The 16,981-nt window shown below is 38.9% G+C and overlaps 1 protein-coding gene across 3 annotated transcripts in view; it reads left to right on the top strand.

Annotated features, from left to right (window-relative positions):
- BRCA2 (BRCA2 DNA repair associated) overlaps positions 1-16,981 on the top strand; it is a 40,446-nt gene that overhangs the window by 21,530 nt on the left and 1,935 nt on the right. For 2 of the 3 annotated variants that reach the window (XM_090133288.1, XM_031615829.2), the window contains exons 14-27: positions 2,969-3,038; positions 3,404-3,822; positions 4,212-4,402; positions 5,007-5,194; positions 8,154-8,324; positions 8,629-8,980; positions 9,685-9,840; positions 11,778-11,922; positions 13,735-13,856; positions 14,698-14,899; positions 15,081-15,247; positions 15,325-15,460; positions 15,679-15,935; positions 16,625-16,777. In XM_090133288.1, coding sequence (XP_089989414.1) covers positions 2,969-3,038; positions 3,404-3,822; positions 4,212-4,402; positions 5,007-5,194; positions 8,154-8,324; positions 8,629-8,980; positions 9,685-9,840; positions 11,778-11,922; positions 13,735-13,856; positions 14,698-14,899; positions 15,081-15,247; positions 15,325-15,460; positions 15,679-15,935; positions 16,625-16,777 — 2,729 coding nt within the window. Of the gene's footprint in view, positions 1-2,968; positions 3,039-3,403; positions 3,823-4,211; positions 4,403-5,006; positions 5,195-8,153; positions 8,325-8,628; positions 8,981-9,684; positions 9,841-11,777; positions 11,923-13,734; positions 13,857-14,697; positions 14,900-15,080; positions 15,248-15,324; positions 15,461-15,678; positions 15,936-16,624; positions 16,778-16,981 lie in introns of those variants that run through there. The other variant, XM_090133293.1, reaches the window with a different exon arrangement.

Raw genomic sequence — 16,981 nt, 5'->3', positions numbered from 1 at the left:
CTGGACTTGAGCAAGGCCTTTGACATGGTCCCCCACCACATCCTTCTCTCCAAACTGGAGGGATGTGGATTTGATGGGTGGACCACTCAATGGATAAGAAACTGGTTGAAAGGCCGCAGACAGAGGGTGATCATCAATGGCTCCATGTCCAGGTGGAGGCTGGTAACGAGCGGCGTCCCCCAGGGATCTGTCTTGGGACCGGTGCTCTTTAACATCTTTATCAATGACATTGATGACGGAATTGAGTGCACCCTCAGCAAGTTTGCTGACGACACCAAGCTGAGTGGTGTGGTTGACACAGTTGAAGGACGGGATGCCATTCAGAGGGACCTCGAGAGGCTAGAAAGGTGGGCCCGGGTGAACCTGATGAGGTTCAACACTGCAAAGTGCAGAGTTTTGCACTTGGGCCGGAGGAATCCCAGGCATCCCTACAGACTGGAAGGAGAGGTCCTTGAGAGCAGCCCTGTGGAGAAGGACCTGGGGGTCTTGGTAGACGAAAAACTTAACATGAGCCAGCAGTGTGCCCTTGCGGCTCGGAAGGCAAATGGGATCCTGGGCTCCATCAGAAGAGGGGTGGCCAGCAGGGACAGAGAGGTGATTGTTCCCCTCTACTCTGCTCTTGTGAGGCCCCATCTGGAGTACTGCGTCCAGGTCTGGAGCCCCCAGTACAAGAAAGACAGGGAGCTGTTGGAGAGGGTCCAGAGGAGGGCCACAAAGATGATCAGGGGACTGGAGCACCTCCCCTATGAGGACAGGCTGAGGGAGCTGGGCTTGTTCAGCCTGGAGAAAAGAAGGCTGCGGGGTGACCTCATTGCAGCCTTTCAGTACATAAAGGGAGCCTACAAAGAGGAGGGGAATCATCTCTTTGAAAGGGTGAGTGACAGCAGGACAAGGGGAAATGGTTTTAAGCTGAGGGAAGGGAGATTTAGGTTGGATGTCAGGGGGAAATTCTTTACGGAGAGAGTGGTGAGGTACTGGAACAGGCTGCCCAGGGAGGTTGTGGATGCCCCGTCCCTGGAGGTGTTCAAAGCCAGATTGGATGGGGCCCTGGGCAGTCTGGTCTAGCATTAGGTGGAATGGTGGTGGCCCTGCATGTGGCAGGGGGGTTGGAGATTCATGATCCTTGAGGTCCCTTCCAACCCTGGCAATTCTGTGATTCTGTGATTTTCAGTAGTTCAGGGGACCACCATTGTTCTTAAACACCTTATTCCTACTCATAGACAATTTCTTAGGTACCTGATGGGTATGCAGTTACCCACAAAGCTGGCTTCCTTTTGGCAGCACAAAAACACCAAGCATTTATAGATACTGTAGTAAGGGCAGTGACTCACACAGTGTGCAGAAATGATTTTGTAACTAGGTGTTTGAGTCCTAAAAAGTGTCTCTTTTGAACATATGTATTGGTTCTGCATGCTGTTAAATTTGTTCTAAGCATGAAATTAATAAGTTTTTAATGGAATTTGTAAGTTGCTGCCAGAGAATAATTTTATACCCTTCATACATAAATATTACCCTACCCTGCAGCAGAATCTTAACAGTGTTACTCTGGTGGAACAAATGAAAGCAGTTCTAATTTCCAGAACAGTCCTGCCTCTGGCTTCAGGAGCATGTGGCATCTTGTAGCTGTGACTTGTCATCTGAAAATTCCTCCTAGAAACCCAAGGGCATCCAACAAACAGATTTGAATTCCAGGCTGACATGATTTAGATCTGTTGGTAATAGCGAGATAAGCACATCCTTAAAGTCTGAAAGAGAAGTTCTGTGCAAATGTGTCCTTTTCTATTGCAAATGTAGCTGTTTGTTTTTGTTGTAGCTGTTGATGTTTTTTAAAGTTGCTAAATGAGTTCTAAATTGAATGGGAAGCCTGCCTGGAATCAAATACATGTTAAACGCTTCCATTTCAGGAGCCTAAAACATCTTGCATGCTTACAAATGGGAGCTTTTGGGAGTTCAGCGCTATGGTGATTTATCTTTTAGATCTGAGTGCAGCCAGTGTGAAGAACAACAGGCTTAATTAGAGAGAGCCTCAGCTAGTAATTGGTTTTCCATCTGTTTTCACTGCCAAGAACCTGAAATAAAACCTGAAATAAAACGTATCAGAACTTGTGTGTGACCCCGGATGTGTTGGAATTAATTCTGCATTTACAGTTTCTTCAAATGACCACCAATCCACTCACACTGAGTGCCTGACAAGCTAACAAGGGAAGATACTTCTTAAATTATTTTGTCAAAAAACATGGCATGTGGTTGAATGTTGTCTTTCCCAAGATATCCCACAGTCAGTTGTTCTCAAGGGAGACGAATCTTTAAGAAAAATATAAAATAAAAATCAATCTCATGGGGCTAACCTCACGTTTTAATTTATCTGGTATATTAGACAACATATGGTTACTAAATTTTGTGCCTTGGAAATGAGTTTTGCATTGATGATAGAATGTACAAGGACCTGTCCCTAGAGTAGTGGCAATTCTGTTATTTTCCTTGCTTTTACCCACAGTCAAATTTCTTGAGAGCCCATAGAAATCTTCTCTTCCTGTACCTGACTTGTTGTGTCTTCACTTTCATTTTTTTAAGGGTCTCTTTTAAAGGTCTTCCACTGGTCTGTAACAACTTGTAATATTCTTTGCTTTGTCAGGGTAATTATATTGCTTATATCAAACAAATATTAGCAAAACAAACAGCTTGCATCCTAAAGGAAGCTAGTCATTGAAATGGTAAATAGAAATATAATCTGACTGCCACTAGAAATAATGAGACAGATCTGTACCTCATTTTTTGTCAGATTCAGTAATATTGAAGACAACTGCTTTTTCTTTCTCTATGGGGTTTATATTACTAAACATAACAAATCTGTTTAAATCCAATCTGGCAATGTCTGTGTTTGTAACATGAATATAGAAGAAATGTGCTGTAAATATCCCTCCATGTAATGTACTACTTCAAACGTTTTTTTCTAATTACCTTCCAGGCATTTTCAAAGACAGAAGAAAATTTATGTACCATGTTCCTTTAAAACCGGTAACTTGTCAACCTTTTGGGTGAGAAACTTTTAATGTATTGTAGAGTTTTTCTAATGCAAGTCCTTGTAACTTTAAAAAACATATGATAGTAATTTGAAACCCAGTTTTCTTAAAGATTAATAATTTTATTTCAAAATAAATGTATGAAATGACCATGTAACACATGTTGGTGCAGTAGACTGATGAGATGAGGAGACATTTTACACTTTTATTTTTTTTTATTAGAAACAAATTAAGCATACAATTTTTAAGAAAATTAAAAAGACTAAAGCTTTGTCTTTTTATCAATATAGTGTTGACAGTTACACTACTAAATTAAGACTGTTGAAACTGAAAGCATTTTTGTCAACATGCTGAAACCTATATCATGTTTTCATCTGTAGGACTACTAAGGAACGACAAGAAGTCAGGAACCCTACTCTTACTCTCCCTGATCAAGACTTGAAAGGATTTAAATCTATACCTGCCGTTTTTCAGCACTGTGCCCTACGGCAGTCTTCAAGTGGTGCTTCAGGGCTTTTTACTCCACATAAGGCCATGGCCAAGGAAAGTGAGGAAACAAGAAGTTTGTGCAAGTCAGGCAAAGCTGTTAAAACTTTTGTTCCACCATTCAAAACCAAGCTGACGCTTTCTACAGCTGAACCAGGCAGCAGCAAGAGATGTCACTCACCAATCACAAACAGTGTGACGGAGGAGAGGGAATTAAATCAAATCCCAGTTGAACAAAATAGTGCTGAAGCTCAGGATCACCAGTCCTGCATCCTGCCTGCAGCGGTCGCTGACATAGAAAATGACTATTTAGGTATTTTCAGATTTCTATAACTTCTTTTGAATGCTAACTATCAGAATGCTAACCAAAGTTTATGCAGAACGTGGAAAACTTGTTTTCGCACACCGTGTTTCAGTAACAAGTTTTAAAATAGTTTATATTTCATTTGATATTTGGTTTTGTATACTTAAGTAAGATAATCTAAGGAGTCTGAAGACTAACCTTGCTATACTTCACTCACTTTTATAGAAGCCTTATTCATTCTGCTTTCTAGTGAAAGTGCAGGCCTAGCCATGCAAGTGGTTGATTCAGTCTTTTCAGAGGAAAGAGTTCATATCTTCAGCTGTCTGACTTTCTCTCGCTTCTCTGAATCTACTTGTATGACTGCATCTCTTAATTTGATGAATTTCTTTTCTTTGCAGCTACAAGCAATGTGATGGCAAATCTCCGCTGTGCTAGAGATCTACAGGAAATGAGAATTAAAAAGAAATACAGGCAAAATATTAGCCCACAGCCAGGCAGCCTTTACATCATTAAAACATCAGCCAAAAACAGAATCTCCTTGAAGACTGCAGTAGAAGAAGAAACACCCAGTTTTCATTCTACAGAAAAGGTATATATGTTGATGATACCTTTTCACTATGTCTTTGTAGGAGTGTGTCCCTTAAGACTAGAGAACAAAAACTCAGCATCTTTAGAATAGATACATTTAAGTGAAATGTGTATCTTCAGATTTGAGATAAGTGTACTTATAAGAGATAAGTAACTCTTAACACAGTTGCTACAGTTTTAAAATATTTCTGCGTATCCGCAGATAAGAGGTATTCCAAATAATAAGGATCATAAACATCTCTGTAGTGTTGGAATCAAACAAGAGAAACATCAAACAAAAAAAAAATGAACCGATGATAGTTACTAGCAATTTCTAATCTCTAGGAAGAGCTGTCTTAAGATAACGCATGGTTAAGATTCAAGCTCAGATAAGTAAATATCAAAAACCTTTCTCTTTTGGTACAGTGGTTTTTTTAAAGTACAGTGTGATTTTTCTGCTAAATAATTTGTATGAGTTCCTCCATTCTTCTTGGATTGCATATGAAAAGGTCATACAAAAGTTCTCTCAAGATCAAGGAGTTTATAGCATTACATATAAAAGATCTTAGTAGAATTCGAACTGTTTTGTCATTATTTTGTCTTTTTCATCTTTTTTTTTTTTTCAGCTTTACACATACGGTGTTTCAAAACATTGCATACAAGTTAACAGCACAAATGCAGAATCATTTCAGTTTCTCATTGAAGAATTTTTCAGTAAGGAGTATTTGGTAGCAGGAAATGGGATACAACTTGCTGATGGAGGATGGCTGATACCTACAGATGAGGGAAAGGCTGGGAAAAAGGAATTTTACAGGTATTATTACTTATAAACTTGAGGCAAATATGGCATTTATTAGTTGTGATACTCATTTCCCCTAGAAGAAGTCAAACACTTGCTACTTTTTGACTGCATTTTCAGTACAACTCTTATTGGTTTAAATGAAGGTAATGTAGGTTTGTAAATTTACTGTGTAGACTGATGTAGCCTCTTCAATTAGACAAATTAATCAGGGACTTGACTGACCAAGTCTTGAATACCTTCAGTGATGGCCTCTCTGGATCGCCCACGCCAGCTGATACTCAAATTTTTTAAAAAGTCTTTTATCACCAATTGGAATTTTGCATCTTCCAACTTATCTGTTGCCTCTCATCCTGTTGTCATGTGCTTCTGAGAAGAGTCCATGCCTGCCTTCTGTGAATTCTCTGATCACACAGTTACAGGCAGCAACAAAGTCTTTAACTTCTCTCTTAAATCCAAACCCAACTTCCCTAGCCTTTCCTTGTGTGTCACATGCTCAGCCTCTGAGAGTACAAGGGTTCCAGTCTTGGTGGCCCTCTGCAGGATTTGCTCCTCCAGTATCCCAGCATCTTTGTCCAGGTGAACCCAAAACTGGATGCAGTACTTCATTCAGTACTTTTAATAGTCCAGAACATGGCCACATTTCTTTGCTGCAGGGACACCTGCTGCCTCCAAGTCATCATGTGGTTCACCAGGACCCTGGATCTTTTTCCGCAAAGCTGTCAGTCAGGATTGATCTGTTAGTGTTGTGTGGAGTTATTCCCCTGCTGATGCAAGACTTTGCTCTTGTTGAATTTCATGAAATCTCCATGAATCTGTTTCTCCAGCTTATCCTAGTCCCTTTAAATAGCAGCTCCCTGCATTGCCCTCCAACTTATCAATCACTTCCCCCAAATGCAGAGTCATCTGCAAACTTGCTGCATCATCTGGATTATTAGTGAAAGCACTGAAAAACTTTGGTCCCTTTATTAATATCAGCACTGCAAGTTCTAGAGTTTTAGTCCTTAAAGCATATTGTGGTTATTTCAAATGCCATAAGGCAAAGATAATCTACCTACAGTTCCATTTTTCATCATGTGGCATCGCCGTGGCCTTGCTGTTCCATTGTCAGCTGTGCAGCATGTAGCTAGCTATACACACTGAAGTAGTCACTTGGAGGCAGAATATGCAGAACTTGGCCTAACTTGTTGCTTGTGGTTTCTCCTCCTTTGGCAAGTGTTCTGATACCAGCAGTGCAGTCCCAAATTCGGCATTTTCTCCCCAACGGTGACATGAGTGTTGAATGTTTGGTGGACATACCCTGCTAGGTATATGCCAAAGCATTTATACTAGATGGATAAAAGAGTGGCTGAGATGGTTGTCTCTGTGCAGTTAGTGCAGGACTCCTCACCTACACACAAATGCTCTGGAGTTGTATGCATTTTAGAAAGCACTCTGGTTGTTCTTTTCTCATGTGAAAATTGCTATTTTTAGGCTAACAAGCAACACCACTGTGAATATAAATAGGAGATGTGAGATTTTGTTTTTGTCAAGAAGCAGTAGAACTCTGGGAGCAATGCACCCAGCTCTGGCTTACTGTTCTTGCAATCAATGCTTGGTCATGGTGGAGGTAATCTTGATTATTTTTACACTGTTTTCTTATGAATGGGAAAGATATTAAAGCATTTGCACAAAACAAGTTATTATTAGATACTCTAAAACTTTAAGCAGTCCAACTTCTTGTTCCAGGGGAAGCTTGTCTTTATCCTTTCCACAGGTGCTCCTGATTCTGTGCTCAGGCCATCTAATCCATCTAATATAAGGCTTTCCCCACATTCCTTTTTCAGAAATAGAAAAGAGAAACCACCAACGTACCACTTACTGCAGAACGTCTAAGGCATTTTTGATGTAGAACCTGCTCTGGGTATCAGTATAGATCTGACCCTGGAGCAAACAATTAGTAGAGGCTGTTCCACAAGCACTGCTTTCAGTTCCTGTATCTTTTCTGGGTTTGCTGTATGTTAAAACATATAGTTGAGAATAAATATTCACTGGTTGGTCAGCTGAATCAGTCTCTTTATTCTTTTTAATATATTAACTGGATCTCCATCAACTTCCACATGCCTTTATTTAGTCATAAGTATTTAGAATCTTAATCTTGGGCTGAATTCTGTCTTCAATTCCTGAATTGCATCATTCTTTATAGAAGATCAGGGTATCTCCTAAAGCTTAAGACTGCCCATCTCTCTTCCAACATGATAATTAATTTGATGGTCATACCTACTCCTTAACTTCCTGTGTATTCACCTATTAAATTGCTTCTTTTCCTCATCCAATCACAATACCATTCCGTAAAATCTTGAGCCTTTCTGCCAGGTTAGAAGTCATTTTTTAGTTAGACTGTTCTGATCAGTTTAATGGCTTATTTGAATCGCTTGTCTAACTCCTTCTCCTTCAGTGAAATGAACTTCCTAGTGACTGGCAGAGTTGGAAAACAGTTTTCCAAGCCAACTAGTACAGTTCATGGCAGTACAGCTTGAAGTCAATACTATATAAAGCTCTGCTTAAGCCGTCGCACAACGGAGAGAAGGAAATACTTTAGTAGCAGTGAGATGTGTTGTTGGGGATGCAGTGAAACAAGCAGGGGACATTCCAGGGCTGAAAGAGAGTAGAGTACACTTCTGTCTTTCTGTGCTATGAGCATAACTGCAGGAAGGAGAGAAGGCCTGCCCCTGAGCTATTGCTAGGCTCCAGGGTCTGTTTCAAGAAGGCATGCGTGTATATACATGTATACATGCATGCTGCCAAAGCTTATAAGGGCAAAACAGTATTTAGACAATAACCACACCAAGCTATGGAATGTAACCTTGTTTACTCTGTAATAAACATTCCTTTGTTAATGCTACCTGTGTGCGTATGCTGAATGCAATCCTAGCGAAAAATAGGCAAAACTGACAATGGATTTCAGATTACTTTGTTAACTGTTTATCTGCAGGGCTCTCTGTGATACTCCCGGTGTGGATCCCAAGCTAATAACAGGGGCCTGGGTTTACAATCATTATAGGTGGATTGTATGGAAACTGGCAGCCATGGAAGTGTCTTTTCCACACAAATTTGCTAACAGATGTTTGACGCCAGAAACAGTGCTGTTGCAGTTGAAATATAGGTAAGTGTGTAGAAACATATCTGGAGTTGTAACTTCGAGATTGTGTGCTTTGTAGCTCATGATATTTTATAGTCTCTATGTTGCATTTAGTATTTATCAGAATGTTGGAATTGTTGAATTTATATATGTCAGTATTAGAAGTAATAGTGCATGTTCTCTGAGAATGTTTAGATAAATTCAATTTTTTTTCAATGGCGTTTAATCACGTGGATTAAATAATAGTTTGCAACAATTCATTTCATGGGAAAACGACATGATGGATTTTGTTTCCTACAAATTAGTGTAACGGATCCATTTTTTGTAGGTATGACTTGGAAATCGATAAAAGTAAAAGATCAGCAATCAAAAAAATAACAGAGAGAGATGATGCAGCAGGTAAAACACTTGTGCTGTGTATTTCTAAAATCCTATCACTAAACTCCGCTGTATCTCCTAGTAATAGTAATAACAATACGGAATGTGAAAAAGCAGCAGCAATAATTGAAGTTACTGATGGCTGGTATGGGATTAGAGCTCTTCTGGATCCACCTCTCAAAGCTTTCTTACATAGAAGAAGGCTGACTGTTGGTCAGAAGATCATAGTGCATGGAGCAGAACTTACTGGCTCTCCAAATGGATGTACGCCACTGGAAGCCCCAGATTCCCTTATGCTAAAGGTAAACCAAAATAATAGTTTCAGCTTGATTGGATATGCCTGAAAGATGTCATATGCTATTTACTTGAGCCATGCTGTAAACTGGATGGGCTTTTGTAAACATAAAAGCTTTTGTCTGGATTTTAATAACCCAGTTTGGAAGACACAATGTAGTTAATGCATACTAGTCAGTAGAGTTGGAAGAGAAGTTAACAGTATCAAATCAGTAGTACACAAGTACTTTTTTTTTTTTTTTAAGTAATATAAGATGCTGTTCAATTTTGTTGCATGTTTTGTCAGTTTCAGCTTCCTAGCATGGTTAAGCATTAGGATGAGGAAAATATTTAACCATCATAAATAATGTGGAAGGTTGAGGGAGTGAAAACATTTTGTGGGAGGATGGGCTTGGGTAGGGAGGACTTCACTTGTTTGAGGGTCATCAAAGTGCTTTGTGAAGTTGCAGCATAAAAATGCTTCTCCTCTTGTATAAGACAATGGCATATCTCAGTGGTGCTCGTTTCCTAGATAATTAGAACTCCTGAGATTTTTAGTACTTGTTTAGAATTAGTTTTCCAATGCAAAAAGCCCTGAAATTAAAATCCAGTATGTTCAGATGCAAAAATGAGAGAGGTCAGTGTAAAAATAGTCATTAATTTAAACGTCATAAGTTGGAGTTCCTTTTGACCCATCCATGCCAGTTCATCATTCAGCATTTAACGTGTTCAGATTGCAGCCAACAGCACGCGGTGCGCACGGTGGTACACAAAGCTGGGATTTCATCGGGACCCCAGGCCTTTTCCTCTGCCTCTGTCATCGCTTTACAGTGAGGGTGGTGCAGTGGGCTGCATTGATGTGGTTATCCAAAGAACTTATCCTATTCAGGTATGGTACAAGTATTTTATGAGTCTGACAGGTTCCATTTGATTTGTTATCTAATGGCTGGTTGCTTTATCATTCCTCAAATGTGACATAATGTGGACAGACAAAAAAGTTTAAGAAATAGTATCATGTGTGACTGGAGAAGAATTGACTTTTGCAGTGTGAATGTTTTTAATTTTTCACAAGTGGTGTATCCTGGTCACTCAGTGTCTTCTGGTTCAGCTTCAAAGAGCAAGAAATTACTGAATTTTATTTGTGTAATCTAAAAGGCAGAGTTTGTTTTAGAGGAGGAAAACACATGAAGGGTTTCAGCTCTGAGTAGAAATGTGAAATGTTTTTTTTTCTCTTACTAATGTACATATCTCTGCAACGAAGTTAAATGTTGTATAACCATTAGTAAGATAAATTCTTTTTTAAATGTAGCTAGTTATATTGAGTAAGATCTATTGTTTGAAATACTACTGATATTACAGTGGAATTATTGTATAAAATAGAGTGAATATGTTTTAGGTACAACCTGACCATATTTAGAGTTTGTGTGGATAGCAGTTGGTAAGTACTTGCTTTTTATAATAGTCCCAACTGCAAAAAAACCTGTATTTTTCATGGTAAGTAGTCCTCTTAATGTTACCAGGTTAGCTGAGATACAGCTTGCAGATTTTGTTATCTTTTCTCAGAGAATGATACAGATATGTTATTTGCTTTCTGAAATGTTCTATCCCTACTGATTGATGTAGAATGAAGTCCACGAAGGATAATATAAAGGATAAAGCAATATTTGGCTTGAATCATTACCTTGATACTTAGATTATTATTTATATGGAGGGAATTGCAACACTTACATGGATGATCTTCTGGTAGAACTAACATTTATTTTGGTCCTGGAAAGGCAGCTGTAATCTCTAACACCATCACAGCTAATGGCTTCCAGTCTGGGGAGGAAAGTGGGGCTTTGTTTCTCACTGTCTCCAGAGATTGACAAGCTGATACAGATTTCTTTTAAAACACTGAGAATCTTGCTCAGTCATACCAAATTATAGGAAGATTTGGGCTATCTGTCTCCCTTTGACTTGTGACTGCTACTCCCCTCGACACAAAAACTGTACTTAAAGCTGTCAGACTAAATAGTGCACAAAGTATTAGGCATGCAGTTAACGAAGCACAGAGCCTATTTCATTAGTTCACTGTCTCATAATGATCAGTCCTTCAGCCTCCCTTATCCTACTCTTACTATACTGTCTTGCTGCTTCTCTCTGGCCTGGAGCTGACCTGCTGCTGTCCCATAGCTGATTTAGTTTGCAAAACCTGGAGTAAGAAGACAAAAACAAAAAAAACCAGCCCCACAAAAAAAAAAAAAATCACCCTCAAACAGCTGTTTAATTAGCAAACTAATGTGATCTGGTAGACAGATGAGGACTAGAGGCAGTGCAAGGGAGAGGAAAAGCAAAGAGGAAGACCATTTTCACCAGCAGTGACCTCCTGTGTTTGGCTCGCCTGTCTCCTCAAACCATGCACCAAAGGCATTAATGCATCTAATCTAGCATGCTGAAGCAGTACAGTCAATGATGAAAGACAAATCAAGTAAAATGCAGTTCTTGTAGATATGTTTAGATATAAAGCAAACGCAGAGCTCAAAAAATATACAAGTTGAATTCAGCTATCTTCTAAATTGCATAACTGATGCCTATTATTATAATCTATGGTTTCTTCAGCTGTTAAATCACAAGTTTGACTACAACAACTCAGTTCTGTCTATATAACTTTAAGAGATTTACCAGCCAATGCTATTGGTTTTTTTTGTTTTCTATTTGTTGTACTAAAAGAACTTGTTCACTTTTAAAAGTCTTTTTGCTTAACGGTGAGTATTGAAAAAAACCTAAATTAGGTTAAAAATTTAAAAAAAAAAAAAAAAAAGTTTTTTTTTTAATTTTGTATTTCAGTGGATGGAAAAGACATCAGCTGGCTCATACGTATTTCGTAACAGCCGAGCTGAAGAAAGGGAAGCTGCCAAGCATGCAGAGGATCAGCAAAAGAAGCTGGAAGCTCTGTTTGCAAAAATTCAAGCAGAATTTGAAAAGCATGAAGGTAAAGCACTTGTTATTTCAGAATATATATTAAGAACACATAGACATTTTGGATGTTTGCAGATGAGTTTCAAGAAAATTACAAAAAGCTCTGGTGATAGAGAAATGGTGGTTGGGATTTGGTTTCTGCAGAGGTTGTCTGTGTGCTGCATGGTTTGTTGTTTTTTTTATACTTCCTATGTCTTACACTGCCAGTTACATGTTTTTTTCCTGACCTTGCAACTACCTAGGAGACTTTTTGTGAACTTATTGGTCACCAAGTTACTAAAAAAAATTACCATTGAGATAATATTTCAAAAATGGTACAGGATTGTAGAATTCATAACTCTGCTTTCTTCAAAAAGCCAACAGTGTTAATGTTTTGCCTAAAGATAGGTTCTACTAGGGATGTATCTCAGTTGGCTGAACACCAAGACTGAGCACTGAGCAATTCTTCTCACAAACACTGTGGGTCTGTGGAGAGATACTGAGGTCAGTGGAGTTAGTAAATGGGACAGATGTCCTGGTGAAACAGGGCATGAAAAAGCTTGAGGTATAAATGCCTTTATTGCCTCAGTCTTACTTAGCAAGACGAGCCTTAAGGAACTCCGCACTATGGAGGCCAGGGGAGATTTGGAGCAAGGAAGATGTACCTTTGGTGAAAGAGGTTTGGTTAGAGAATACTAGCCCAAGGGTCCTTAGGCCCCTGTGGAATGCACACGAGTGCTCGGAGAGCTGACTGATGTTACTGTGGTGATTGGGAGAGGTGTCTGAAGGCTGGAAGAAAGCAGTTGTGTCTCCAGCCTTCAAAAAGGATGGAAAGGAGTACTCAGACAACTAACTGCACGCCAGTCAACCTGACCGTGATCCCTGAGGTTTTGGAAGAACTGATCTTGAAAACCACTTCCAGCCACATGAAGGGCAAGAAAGCAATTGGGAATAATCAGCAGGGATTCACCAGTAGGTAGTCATGACTGATCACCTGATAACCTTCTATGATGAAATGACTGGCTTTACTCGTAGAGAAGCAGGGAGCAATAGGTATTGTCTGCCTTGATTTCAAGAAGGCTTTTGACGCTATTTCTGTTAAAAAAAACTCCTAGAGAAACTGAAGAATCATTAGCAGACAATGAGTAGTAGCCAGACCCAGAGAGCAGTGATGAGTGACACGAGGTCTAGTTGGAGGCCATTTAACTAGTCATGTAGTGGTTGACCCCAGGGGTCAACACTGGGTTCAGTCCAATTTAACATCTTTATTGTTATCTAGATGATGGGACAGAGTGTGCCTTCACTAGATCTGCATAAAAGGCCCTGGGGTCCTGGCAGACATCAAGTTGAACATGAGCCAGCAGTGTGCTCTAGTGGCAAATAAAGGCTAACAGAGGAGTGCTGGCCAATGGATGTGATCCTCCCTGTTACTCAGAACTAGTGAGGCCACACTAGATTTAGATCACACAATTCTATGATTCTATGAGTCTCCTGTACTGAAGGAAATCATCAAAGATGAATCATAAAAGATGGCTTAATGAAGACAGTAATATAAAGAAGATAACTTGGCTTTTAGCTGGTGTCCCTGATACAGAATCATAGAATCATAGTGGTTTGGGTTGAAAGAGACCTCTAAGATCATCTAGTTCCACCCCCTCTGCTGAGGCAGGGGCACTTCCCTCCAGATCAGGTTGCTCAAAGTCAGTCAATCTATCTGTCCCTATATGAAAGCATTTTGTGATTTTATTCTAGCAATGCCTACATACTATCATGCTTCCTACATAATTTTCCTTTGCTTTTGAAGTATACTGGTTGTTGTACTCATCTAACAGATTTTTTTCAACAGAGAGAAATTGCAAAAGAACACCAAGATCGCACATAGTCACAAGGCAGCAAATCCATAATTTGCAAGATGGTGCAGAACTTTATGAAGCAATTCAGAATGCACCTGATCCCAGTTATATGGAGGTAACTATACAGCATACCTGGCTAATTGTGAAATACTTGTGGAATCATTTCGTATATAGTAGTACCTCCTGCTAAAGTCAACCACTAAATTACTATTTCTTTTTGTCACCTTCTGAAATTTTATACAGTATGCTTATTAGTAAGTAAATGAAGACGTAGTTAAAAATTTGAAAAATATTTTAATGAAGTCTAGTTAAAATAGATGAATAATGTCTTAGATTGGAAAAGAAGCTGTTTTCTCTTGATATGTTAAAAAAAAGGACAATCACATGTTTTTTATACCTTTATTAATTAGATGTAGGTGTGTAGTCCTTACTAGCTGTTAAAAATTAAATGCATACTTCTGCATGTCAAGGTCCTTAACTGTCATGAAGCCATTATATAAAGCTGTGACTTAATTTGATAAAATGTTTTGCATACCTGTGGTGATGGTACCTGGATCTTGGATGGTTGCTCAGAACAGTAACACTCCAAATGATTTCAGCATAAGTTCACTGTGTTAGCTCAGAGATAGCAGCCTGCTGGGAGGTGTGACTCTTCTTCTTACAAAACTTCTTTGCAAGATATTTTATTTATTATTAAGCAGGCAGACGTGCCTGTTGTATGACATAATTCACTTCTGTGTTTTAAGCAAGCTTCTCACTAATTACCACAACAATAGCATATAATGTAATGCAAAGACAACTGAGCACCAGCCAAGATTGGTGACCCCAGTTGTGTTAACGATTGGTGACCCCAGTTGTGTTAACAATACAGCATTTAAAGGCCTAGTAGTATATCAGTTGGATTTTTTTGTATTAAAAAAAAAAAAGATACTAAATGCATTTTCTCTTGGTTACAGGGATATCTCAGTGAAGATCAGTTAAAAGCTCTGAATGCTCACAAGCAGCTGATGAATGATAAAAAACAAACTAGGATACAGGAGGAATTCAAGAAGGCTGTAGAGTCTGCAGAACAGGAAAAACATGGTTGTTCCAAAAGGGATGTGTCTACTGTATGGAAATTATTCGTGGTAGACTATAGAAAGCAAGAAAAACATAGAGGTTAGTACTTGGAAAATTATAAATAAGTTTTATTTATAATTTGTCTGTACAGGGTAACTGGACAATATAACAGGCAGACTTGAAACTTCAAGTGTTCTAGCTTGCATGTTGCAGTTTCCAGTTTTGTTTAAAAACCTTTATGTTAATATTGCACACCTAAATCCTAATCTGACATTATTAGGAGTGATCCTGAGTATCTGGCGTCCACTGCTAGATGTGTGTTCACTGCTGAAGGAAGGCAGTCGGTACAGAATCTACCAGCTGTCAACATCACAGTCCAAAGGAAGATCAGACTCAACTAACATACAGTTATCAGCAACAAAGAAAACTCAGTATCTACAACTATCAGTAAGTGCTTTACCTGCGTAAAGATGTATCATCAAGAAGCATCGCAGTCTGTATAAAAGTATGAGGTTTTATTTCAGGTCTCACAGAAGATGCTGCTGCAGATTTTCTTTCCAAGAAAGGCTCTAAAATTCACCAGCTTGTTGGATCCTTCTTATCAGCCACCGTGTGCTGAAGTTGATGTAGTTGGAGTTGTAATATCCATTAGCAGAACAGGTATGTTGTGGACCAAATATGTTGTCACTGAATAAGCACTAGATTTTTTATTGAAATAATCAAAATTATCTTGGTGTTACACCTGCATCTCAATTCTGTTAAAAACCAGATAAGATAACCCATTACCCTAATATGCAGGCAGGTAATTGTTTTCCTAAAAAAAATGTCTTCATTATTTGCTCAGAAAGAATTTAATTCTATTTTTTTCTTACTTTCAGGATTCCCTAACATGATTTATTTATCTGATGAAAGCTATAATCTTGTGGCAATAAAAATCTGGGCAGACCTCAAGCACTTTGCTATCGAAGATATCGTTGTCCGCTGTTCATTCATTGCTGCAAGCAACCTTCAGTGGCAGTCTGAATTCAGATCAGAAATTCCTGTGCTATTGGCTGGAGATCTTTCTGCATTCTCAGCCAGTCCAAAGGAAAACCATCTTCAAGAGAAGTTTAATGAACTGCGAAGGATGATAGAGGTAAACCTTCAGATTTTTAGTTGAATGATTAATTCTAGCTATTGCAGTGTTATGTTTGTCACCAAGAAGTCTGTCAGTACTAATAAAACTTAAGTAGTGCACATAGTGTTGAATTAGGGGGGATTTTGTTGGAGAAGGAGTGAAATGTTAATGCGCTTTGCCTAGAGACTCTCTATATCACCTATTGGATATCTTAACTGGTTTCATTCCCCCTGCCTCCCCCCCCAGCTCAACACCACTTAAGCATGTGCTGCAGAATCTTCTCTGGCTGGCAAACCCATTTCACTTGTCCACAAGGAACCTGTCATGGACTGCTGGACTCTTTTACAGTTCAAATTTACTGTCTTGCTTAGTTGAACGCATTCAGTATCAACCAAAGAACTGCTGGTTTTATTTCCTTACTCTTAATTTCAAATTTAGCTATGCTAAATAGAACATCTTGGTCGCGCATTCTCACTTTACTGCACAAAAAATTTTACATACATATTTTTCTTGTAAACAGTAAAAGGAAGGTGTATTTTCTTCCATGGAAAGTGCAGCAGACTTTTAAGTTGTTGATTGGATATACAATAAACTTCTGGTGGGAGTATAGCAAGAAAACAAAGCCTGACTATTTAGTATGTGAGCATGGAATACTTAGATAATTTTAGAAACAGCTGTTATGCACTGTAATATGTTCTGCTTTATAGAATGTGGACTCCTTTTGCTCTGATGCAGAAAGGAAATTGATGAATTTGCTACAAAGGAATTGTTCACTTACACCCATTTTACCTAAAAGACGTGGTTTGGAATGCTTTTCTCCTTCCTGCAACTCAGGCCTTTATGCAGAGGATAAAAGTTTGGTAAGTTACTCGTAATTAGTCTTGGTTTTATACTAATATGACATACAGTAAGGATATAAGCAGGTTTTTTTAACTGATGGTCTCTACTCTCAGTCTGCCCCACAAGGTCTCTTCAGAGCAATGCAAGCAGATCAGATGCAATGAAACCCTTGTGTGGGTTAGGATTGTTACTCAAAGAATTCCCTAGACTAGTCTTCCTACAGG

Source organism: Phasianus colchicus, chromosome 1, assembly GCF_987193195.1.
Source record: "Phasianus colchicus chromosome 1, bPhaCol1.hap1.1, whole genome shotgun sequence".
NCBI classification, from domain to species: domain Eukaryota; kingdom Metazoa; phylum Chordata; class Aves; order Galliformes; family Phasianidae; genus Phasianus; species Phasianus colchicus.
This window is presented reverse-complemented; position numbering and strand designations above follow the sequence as displayed.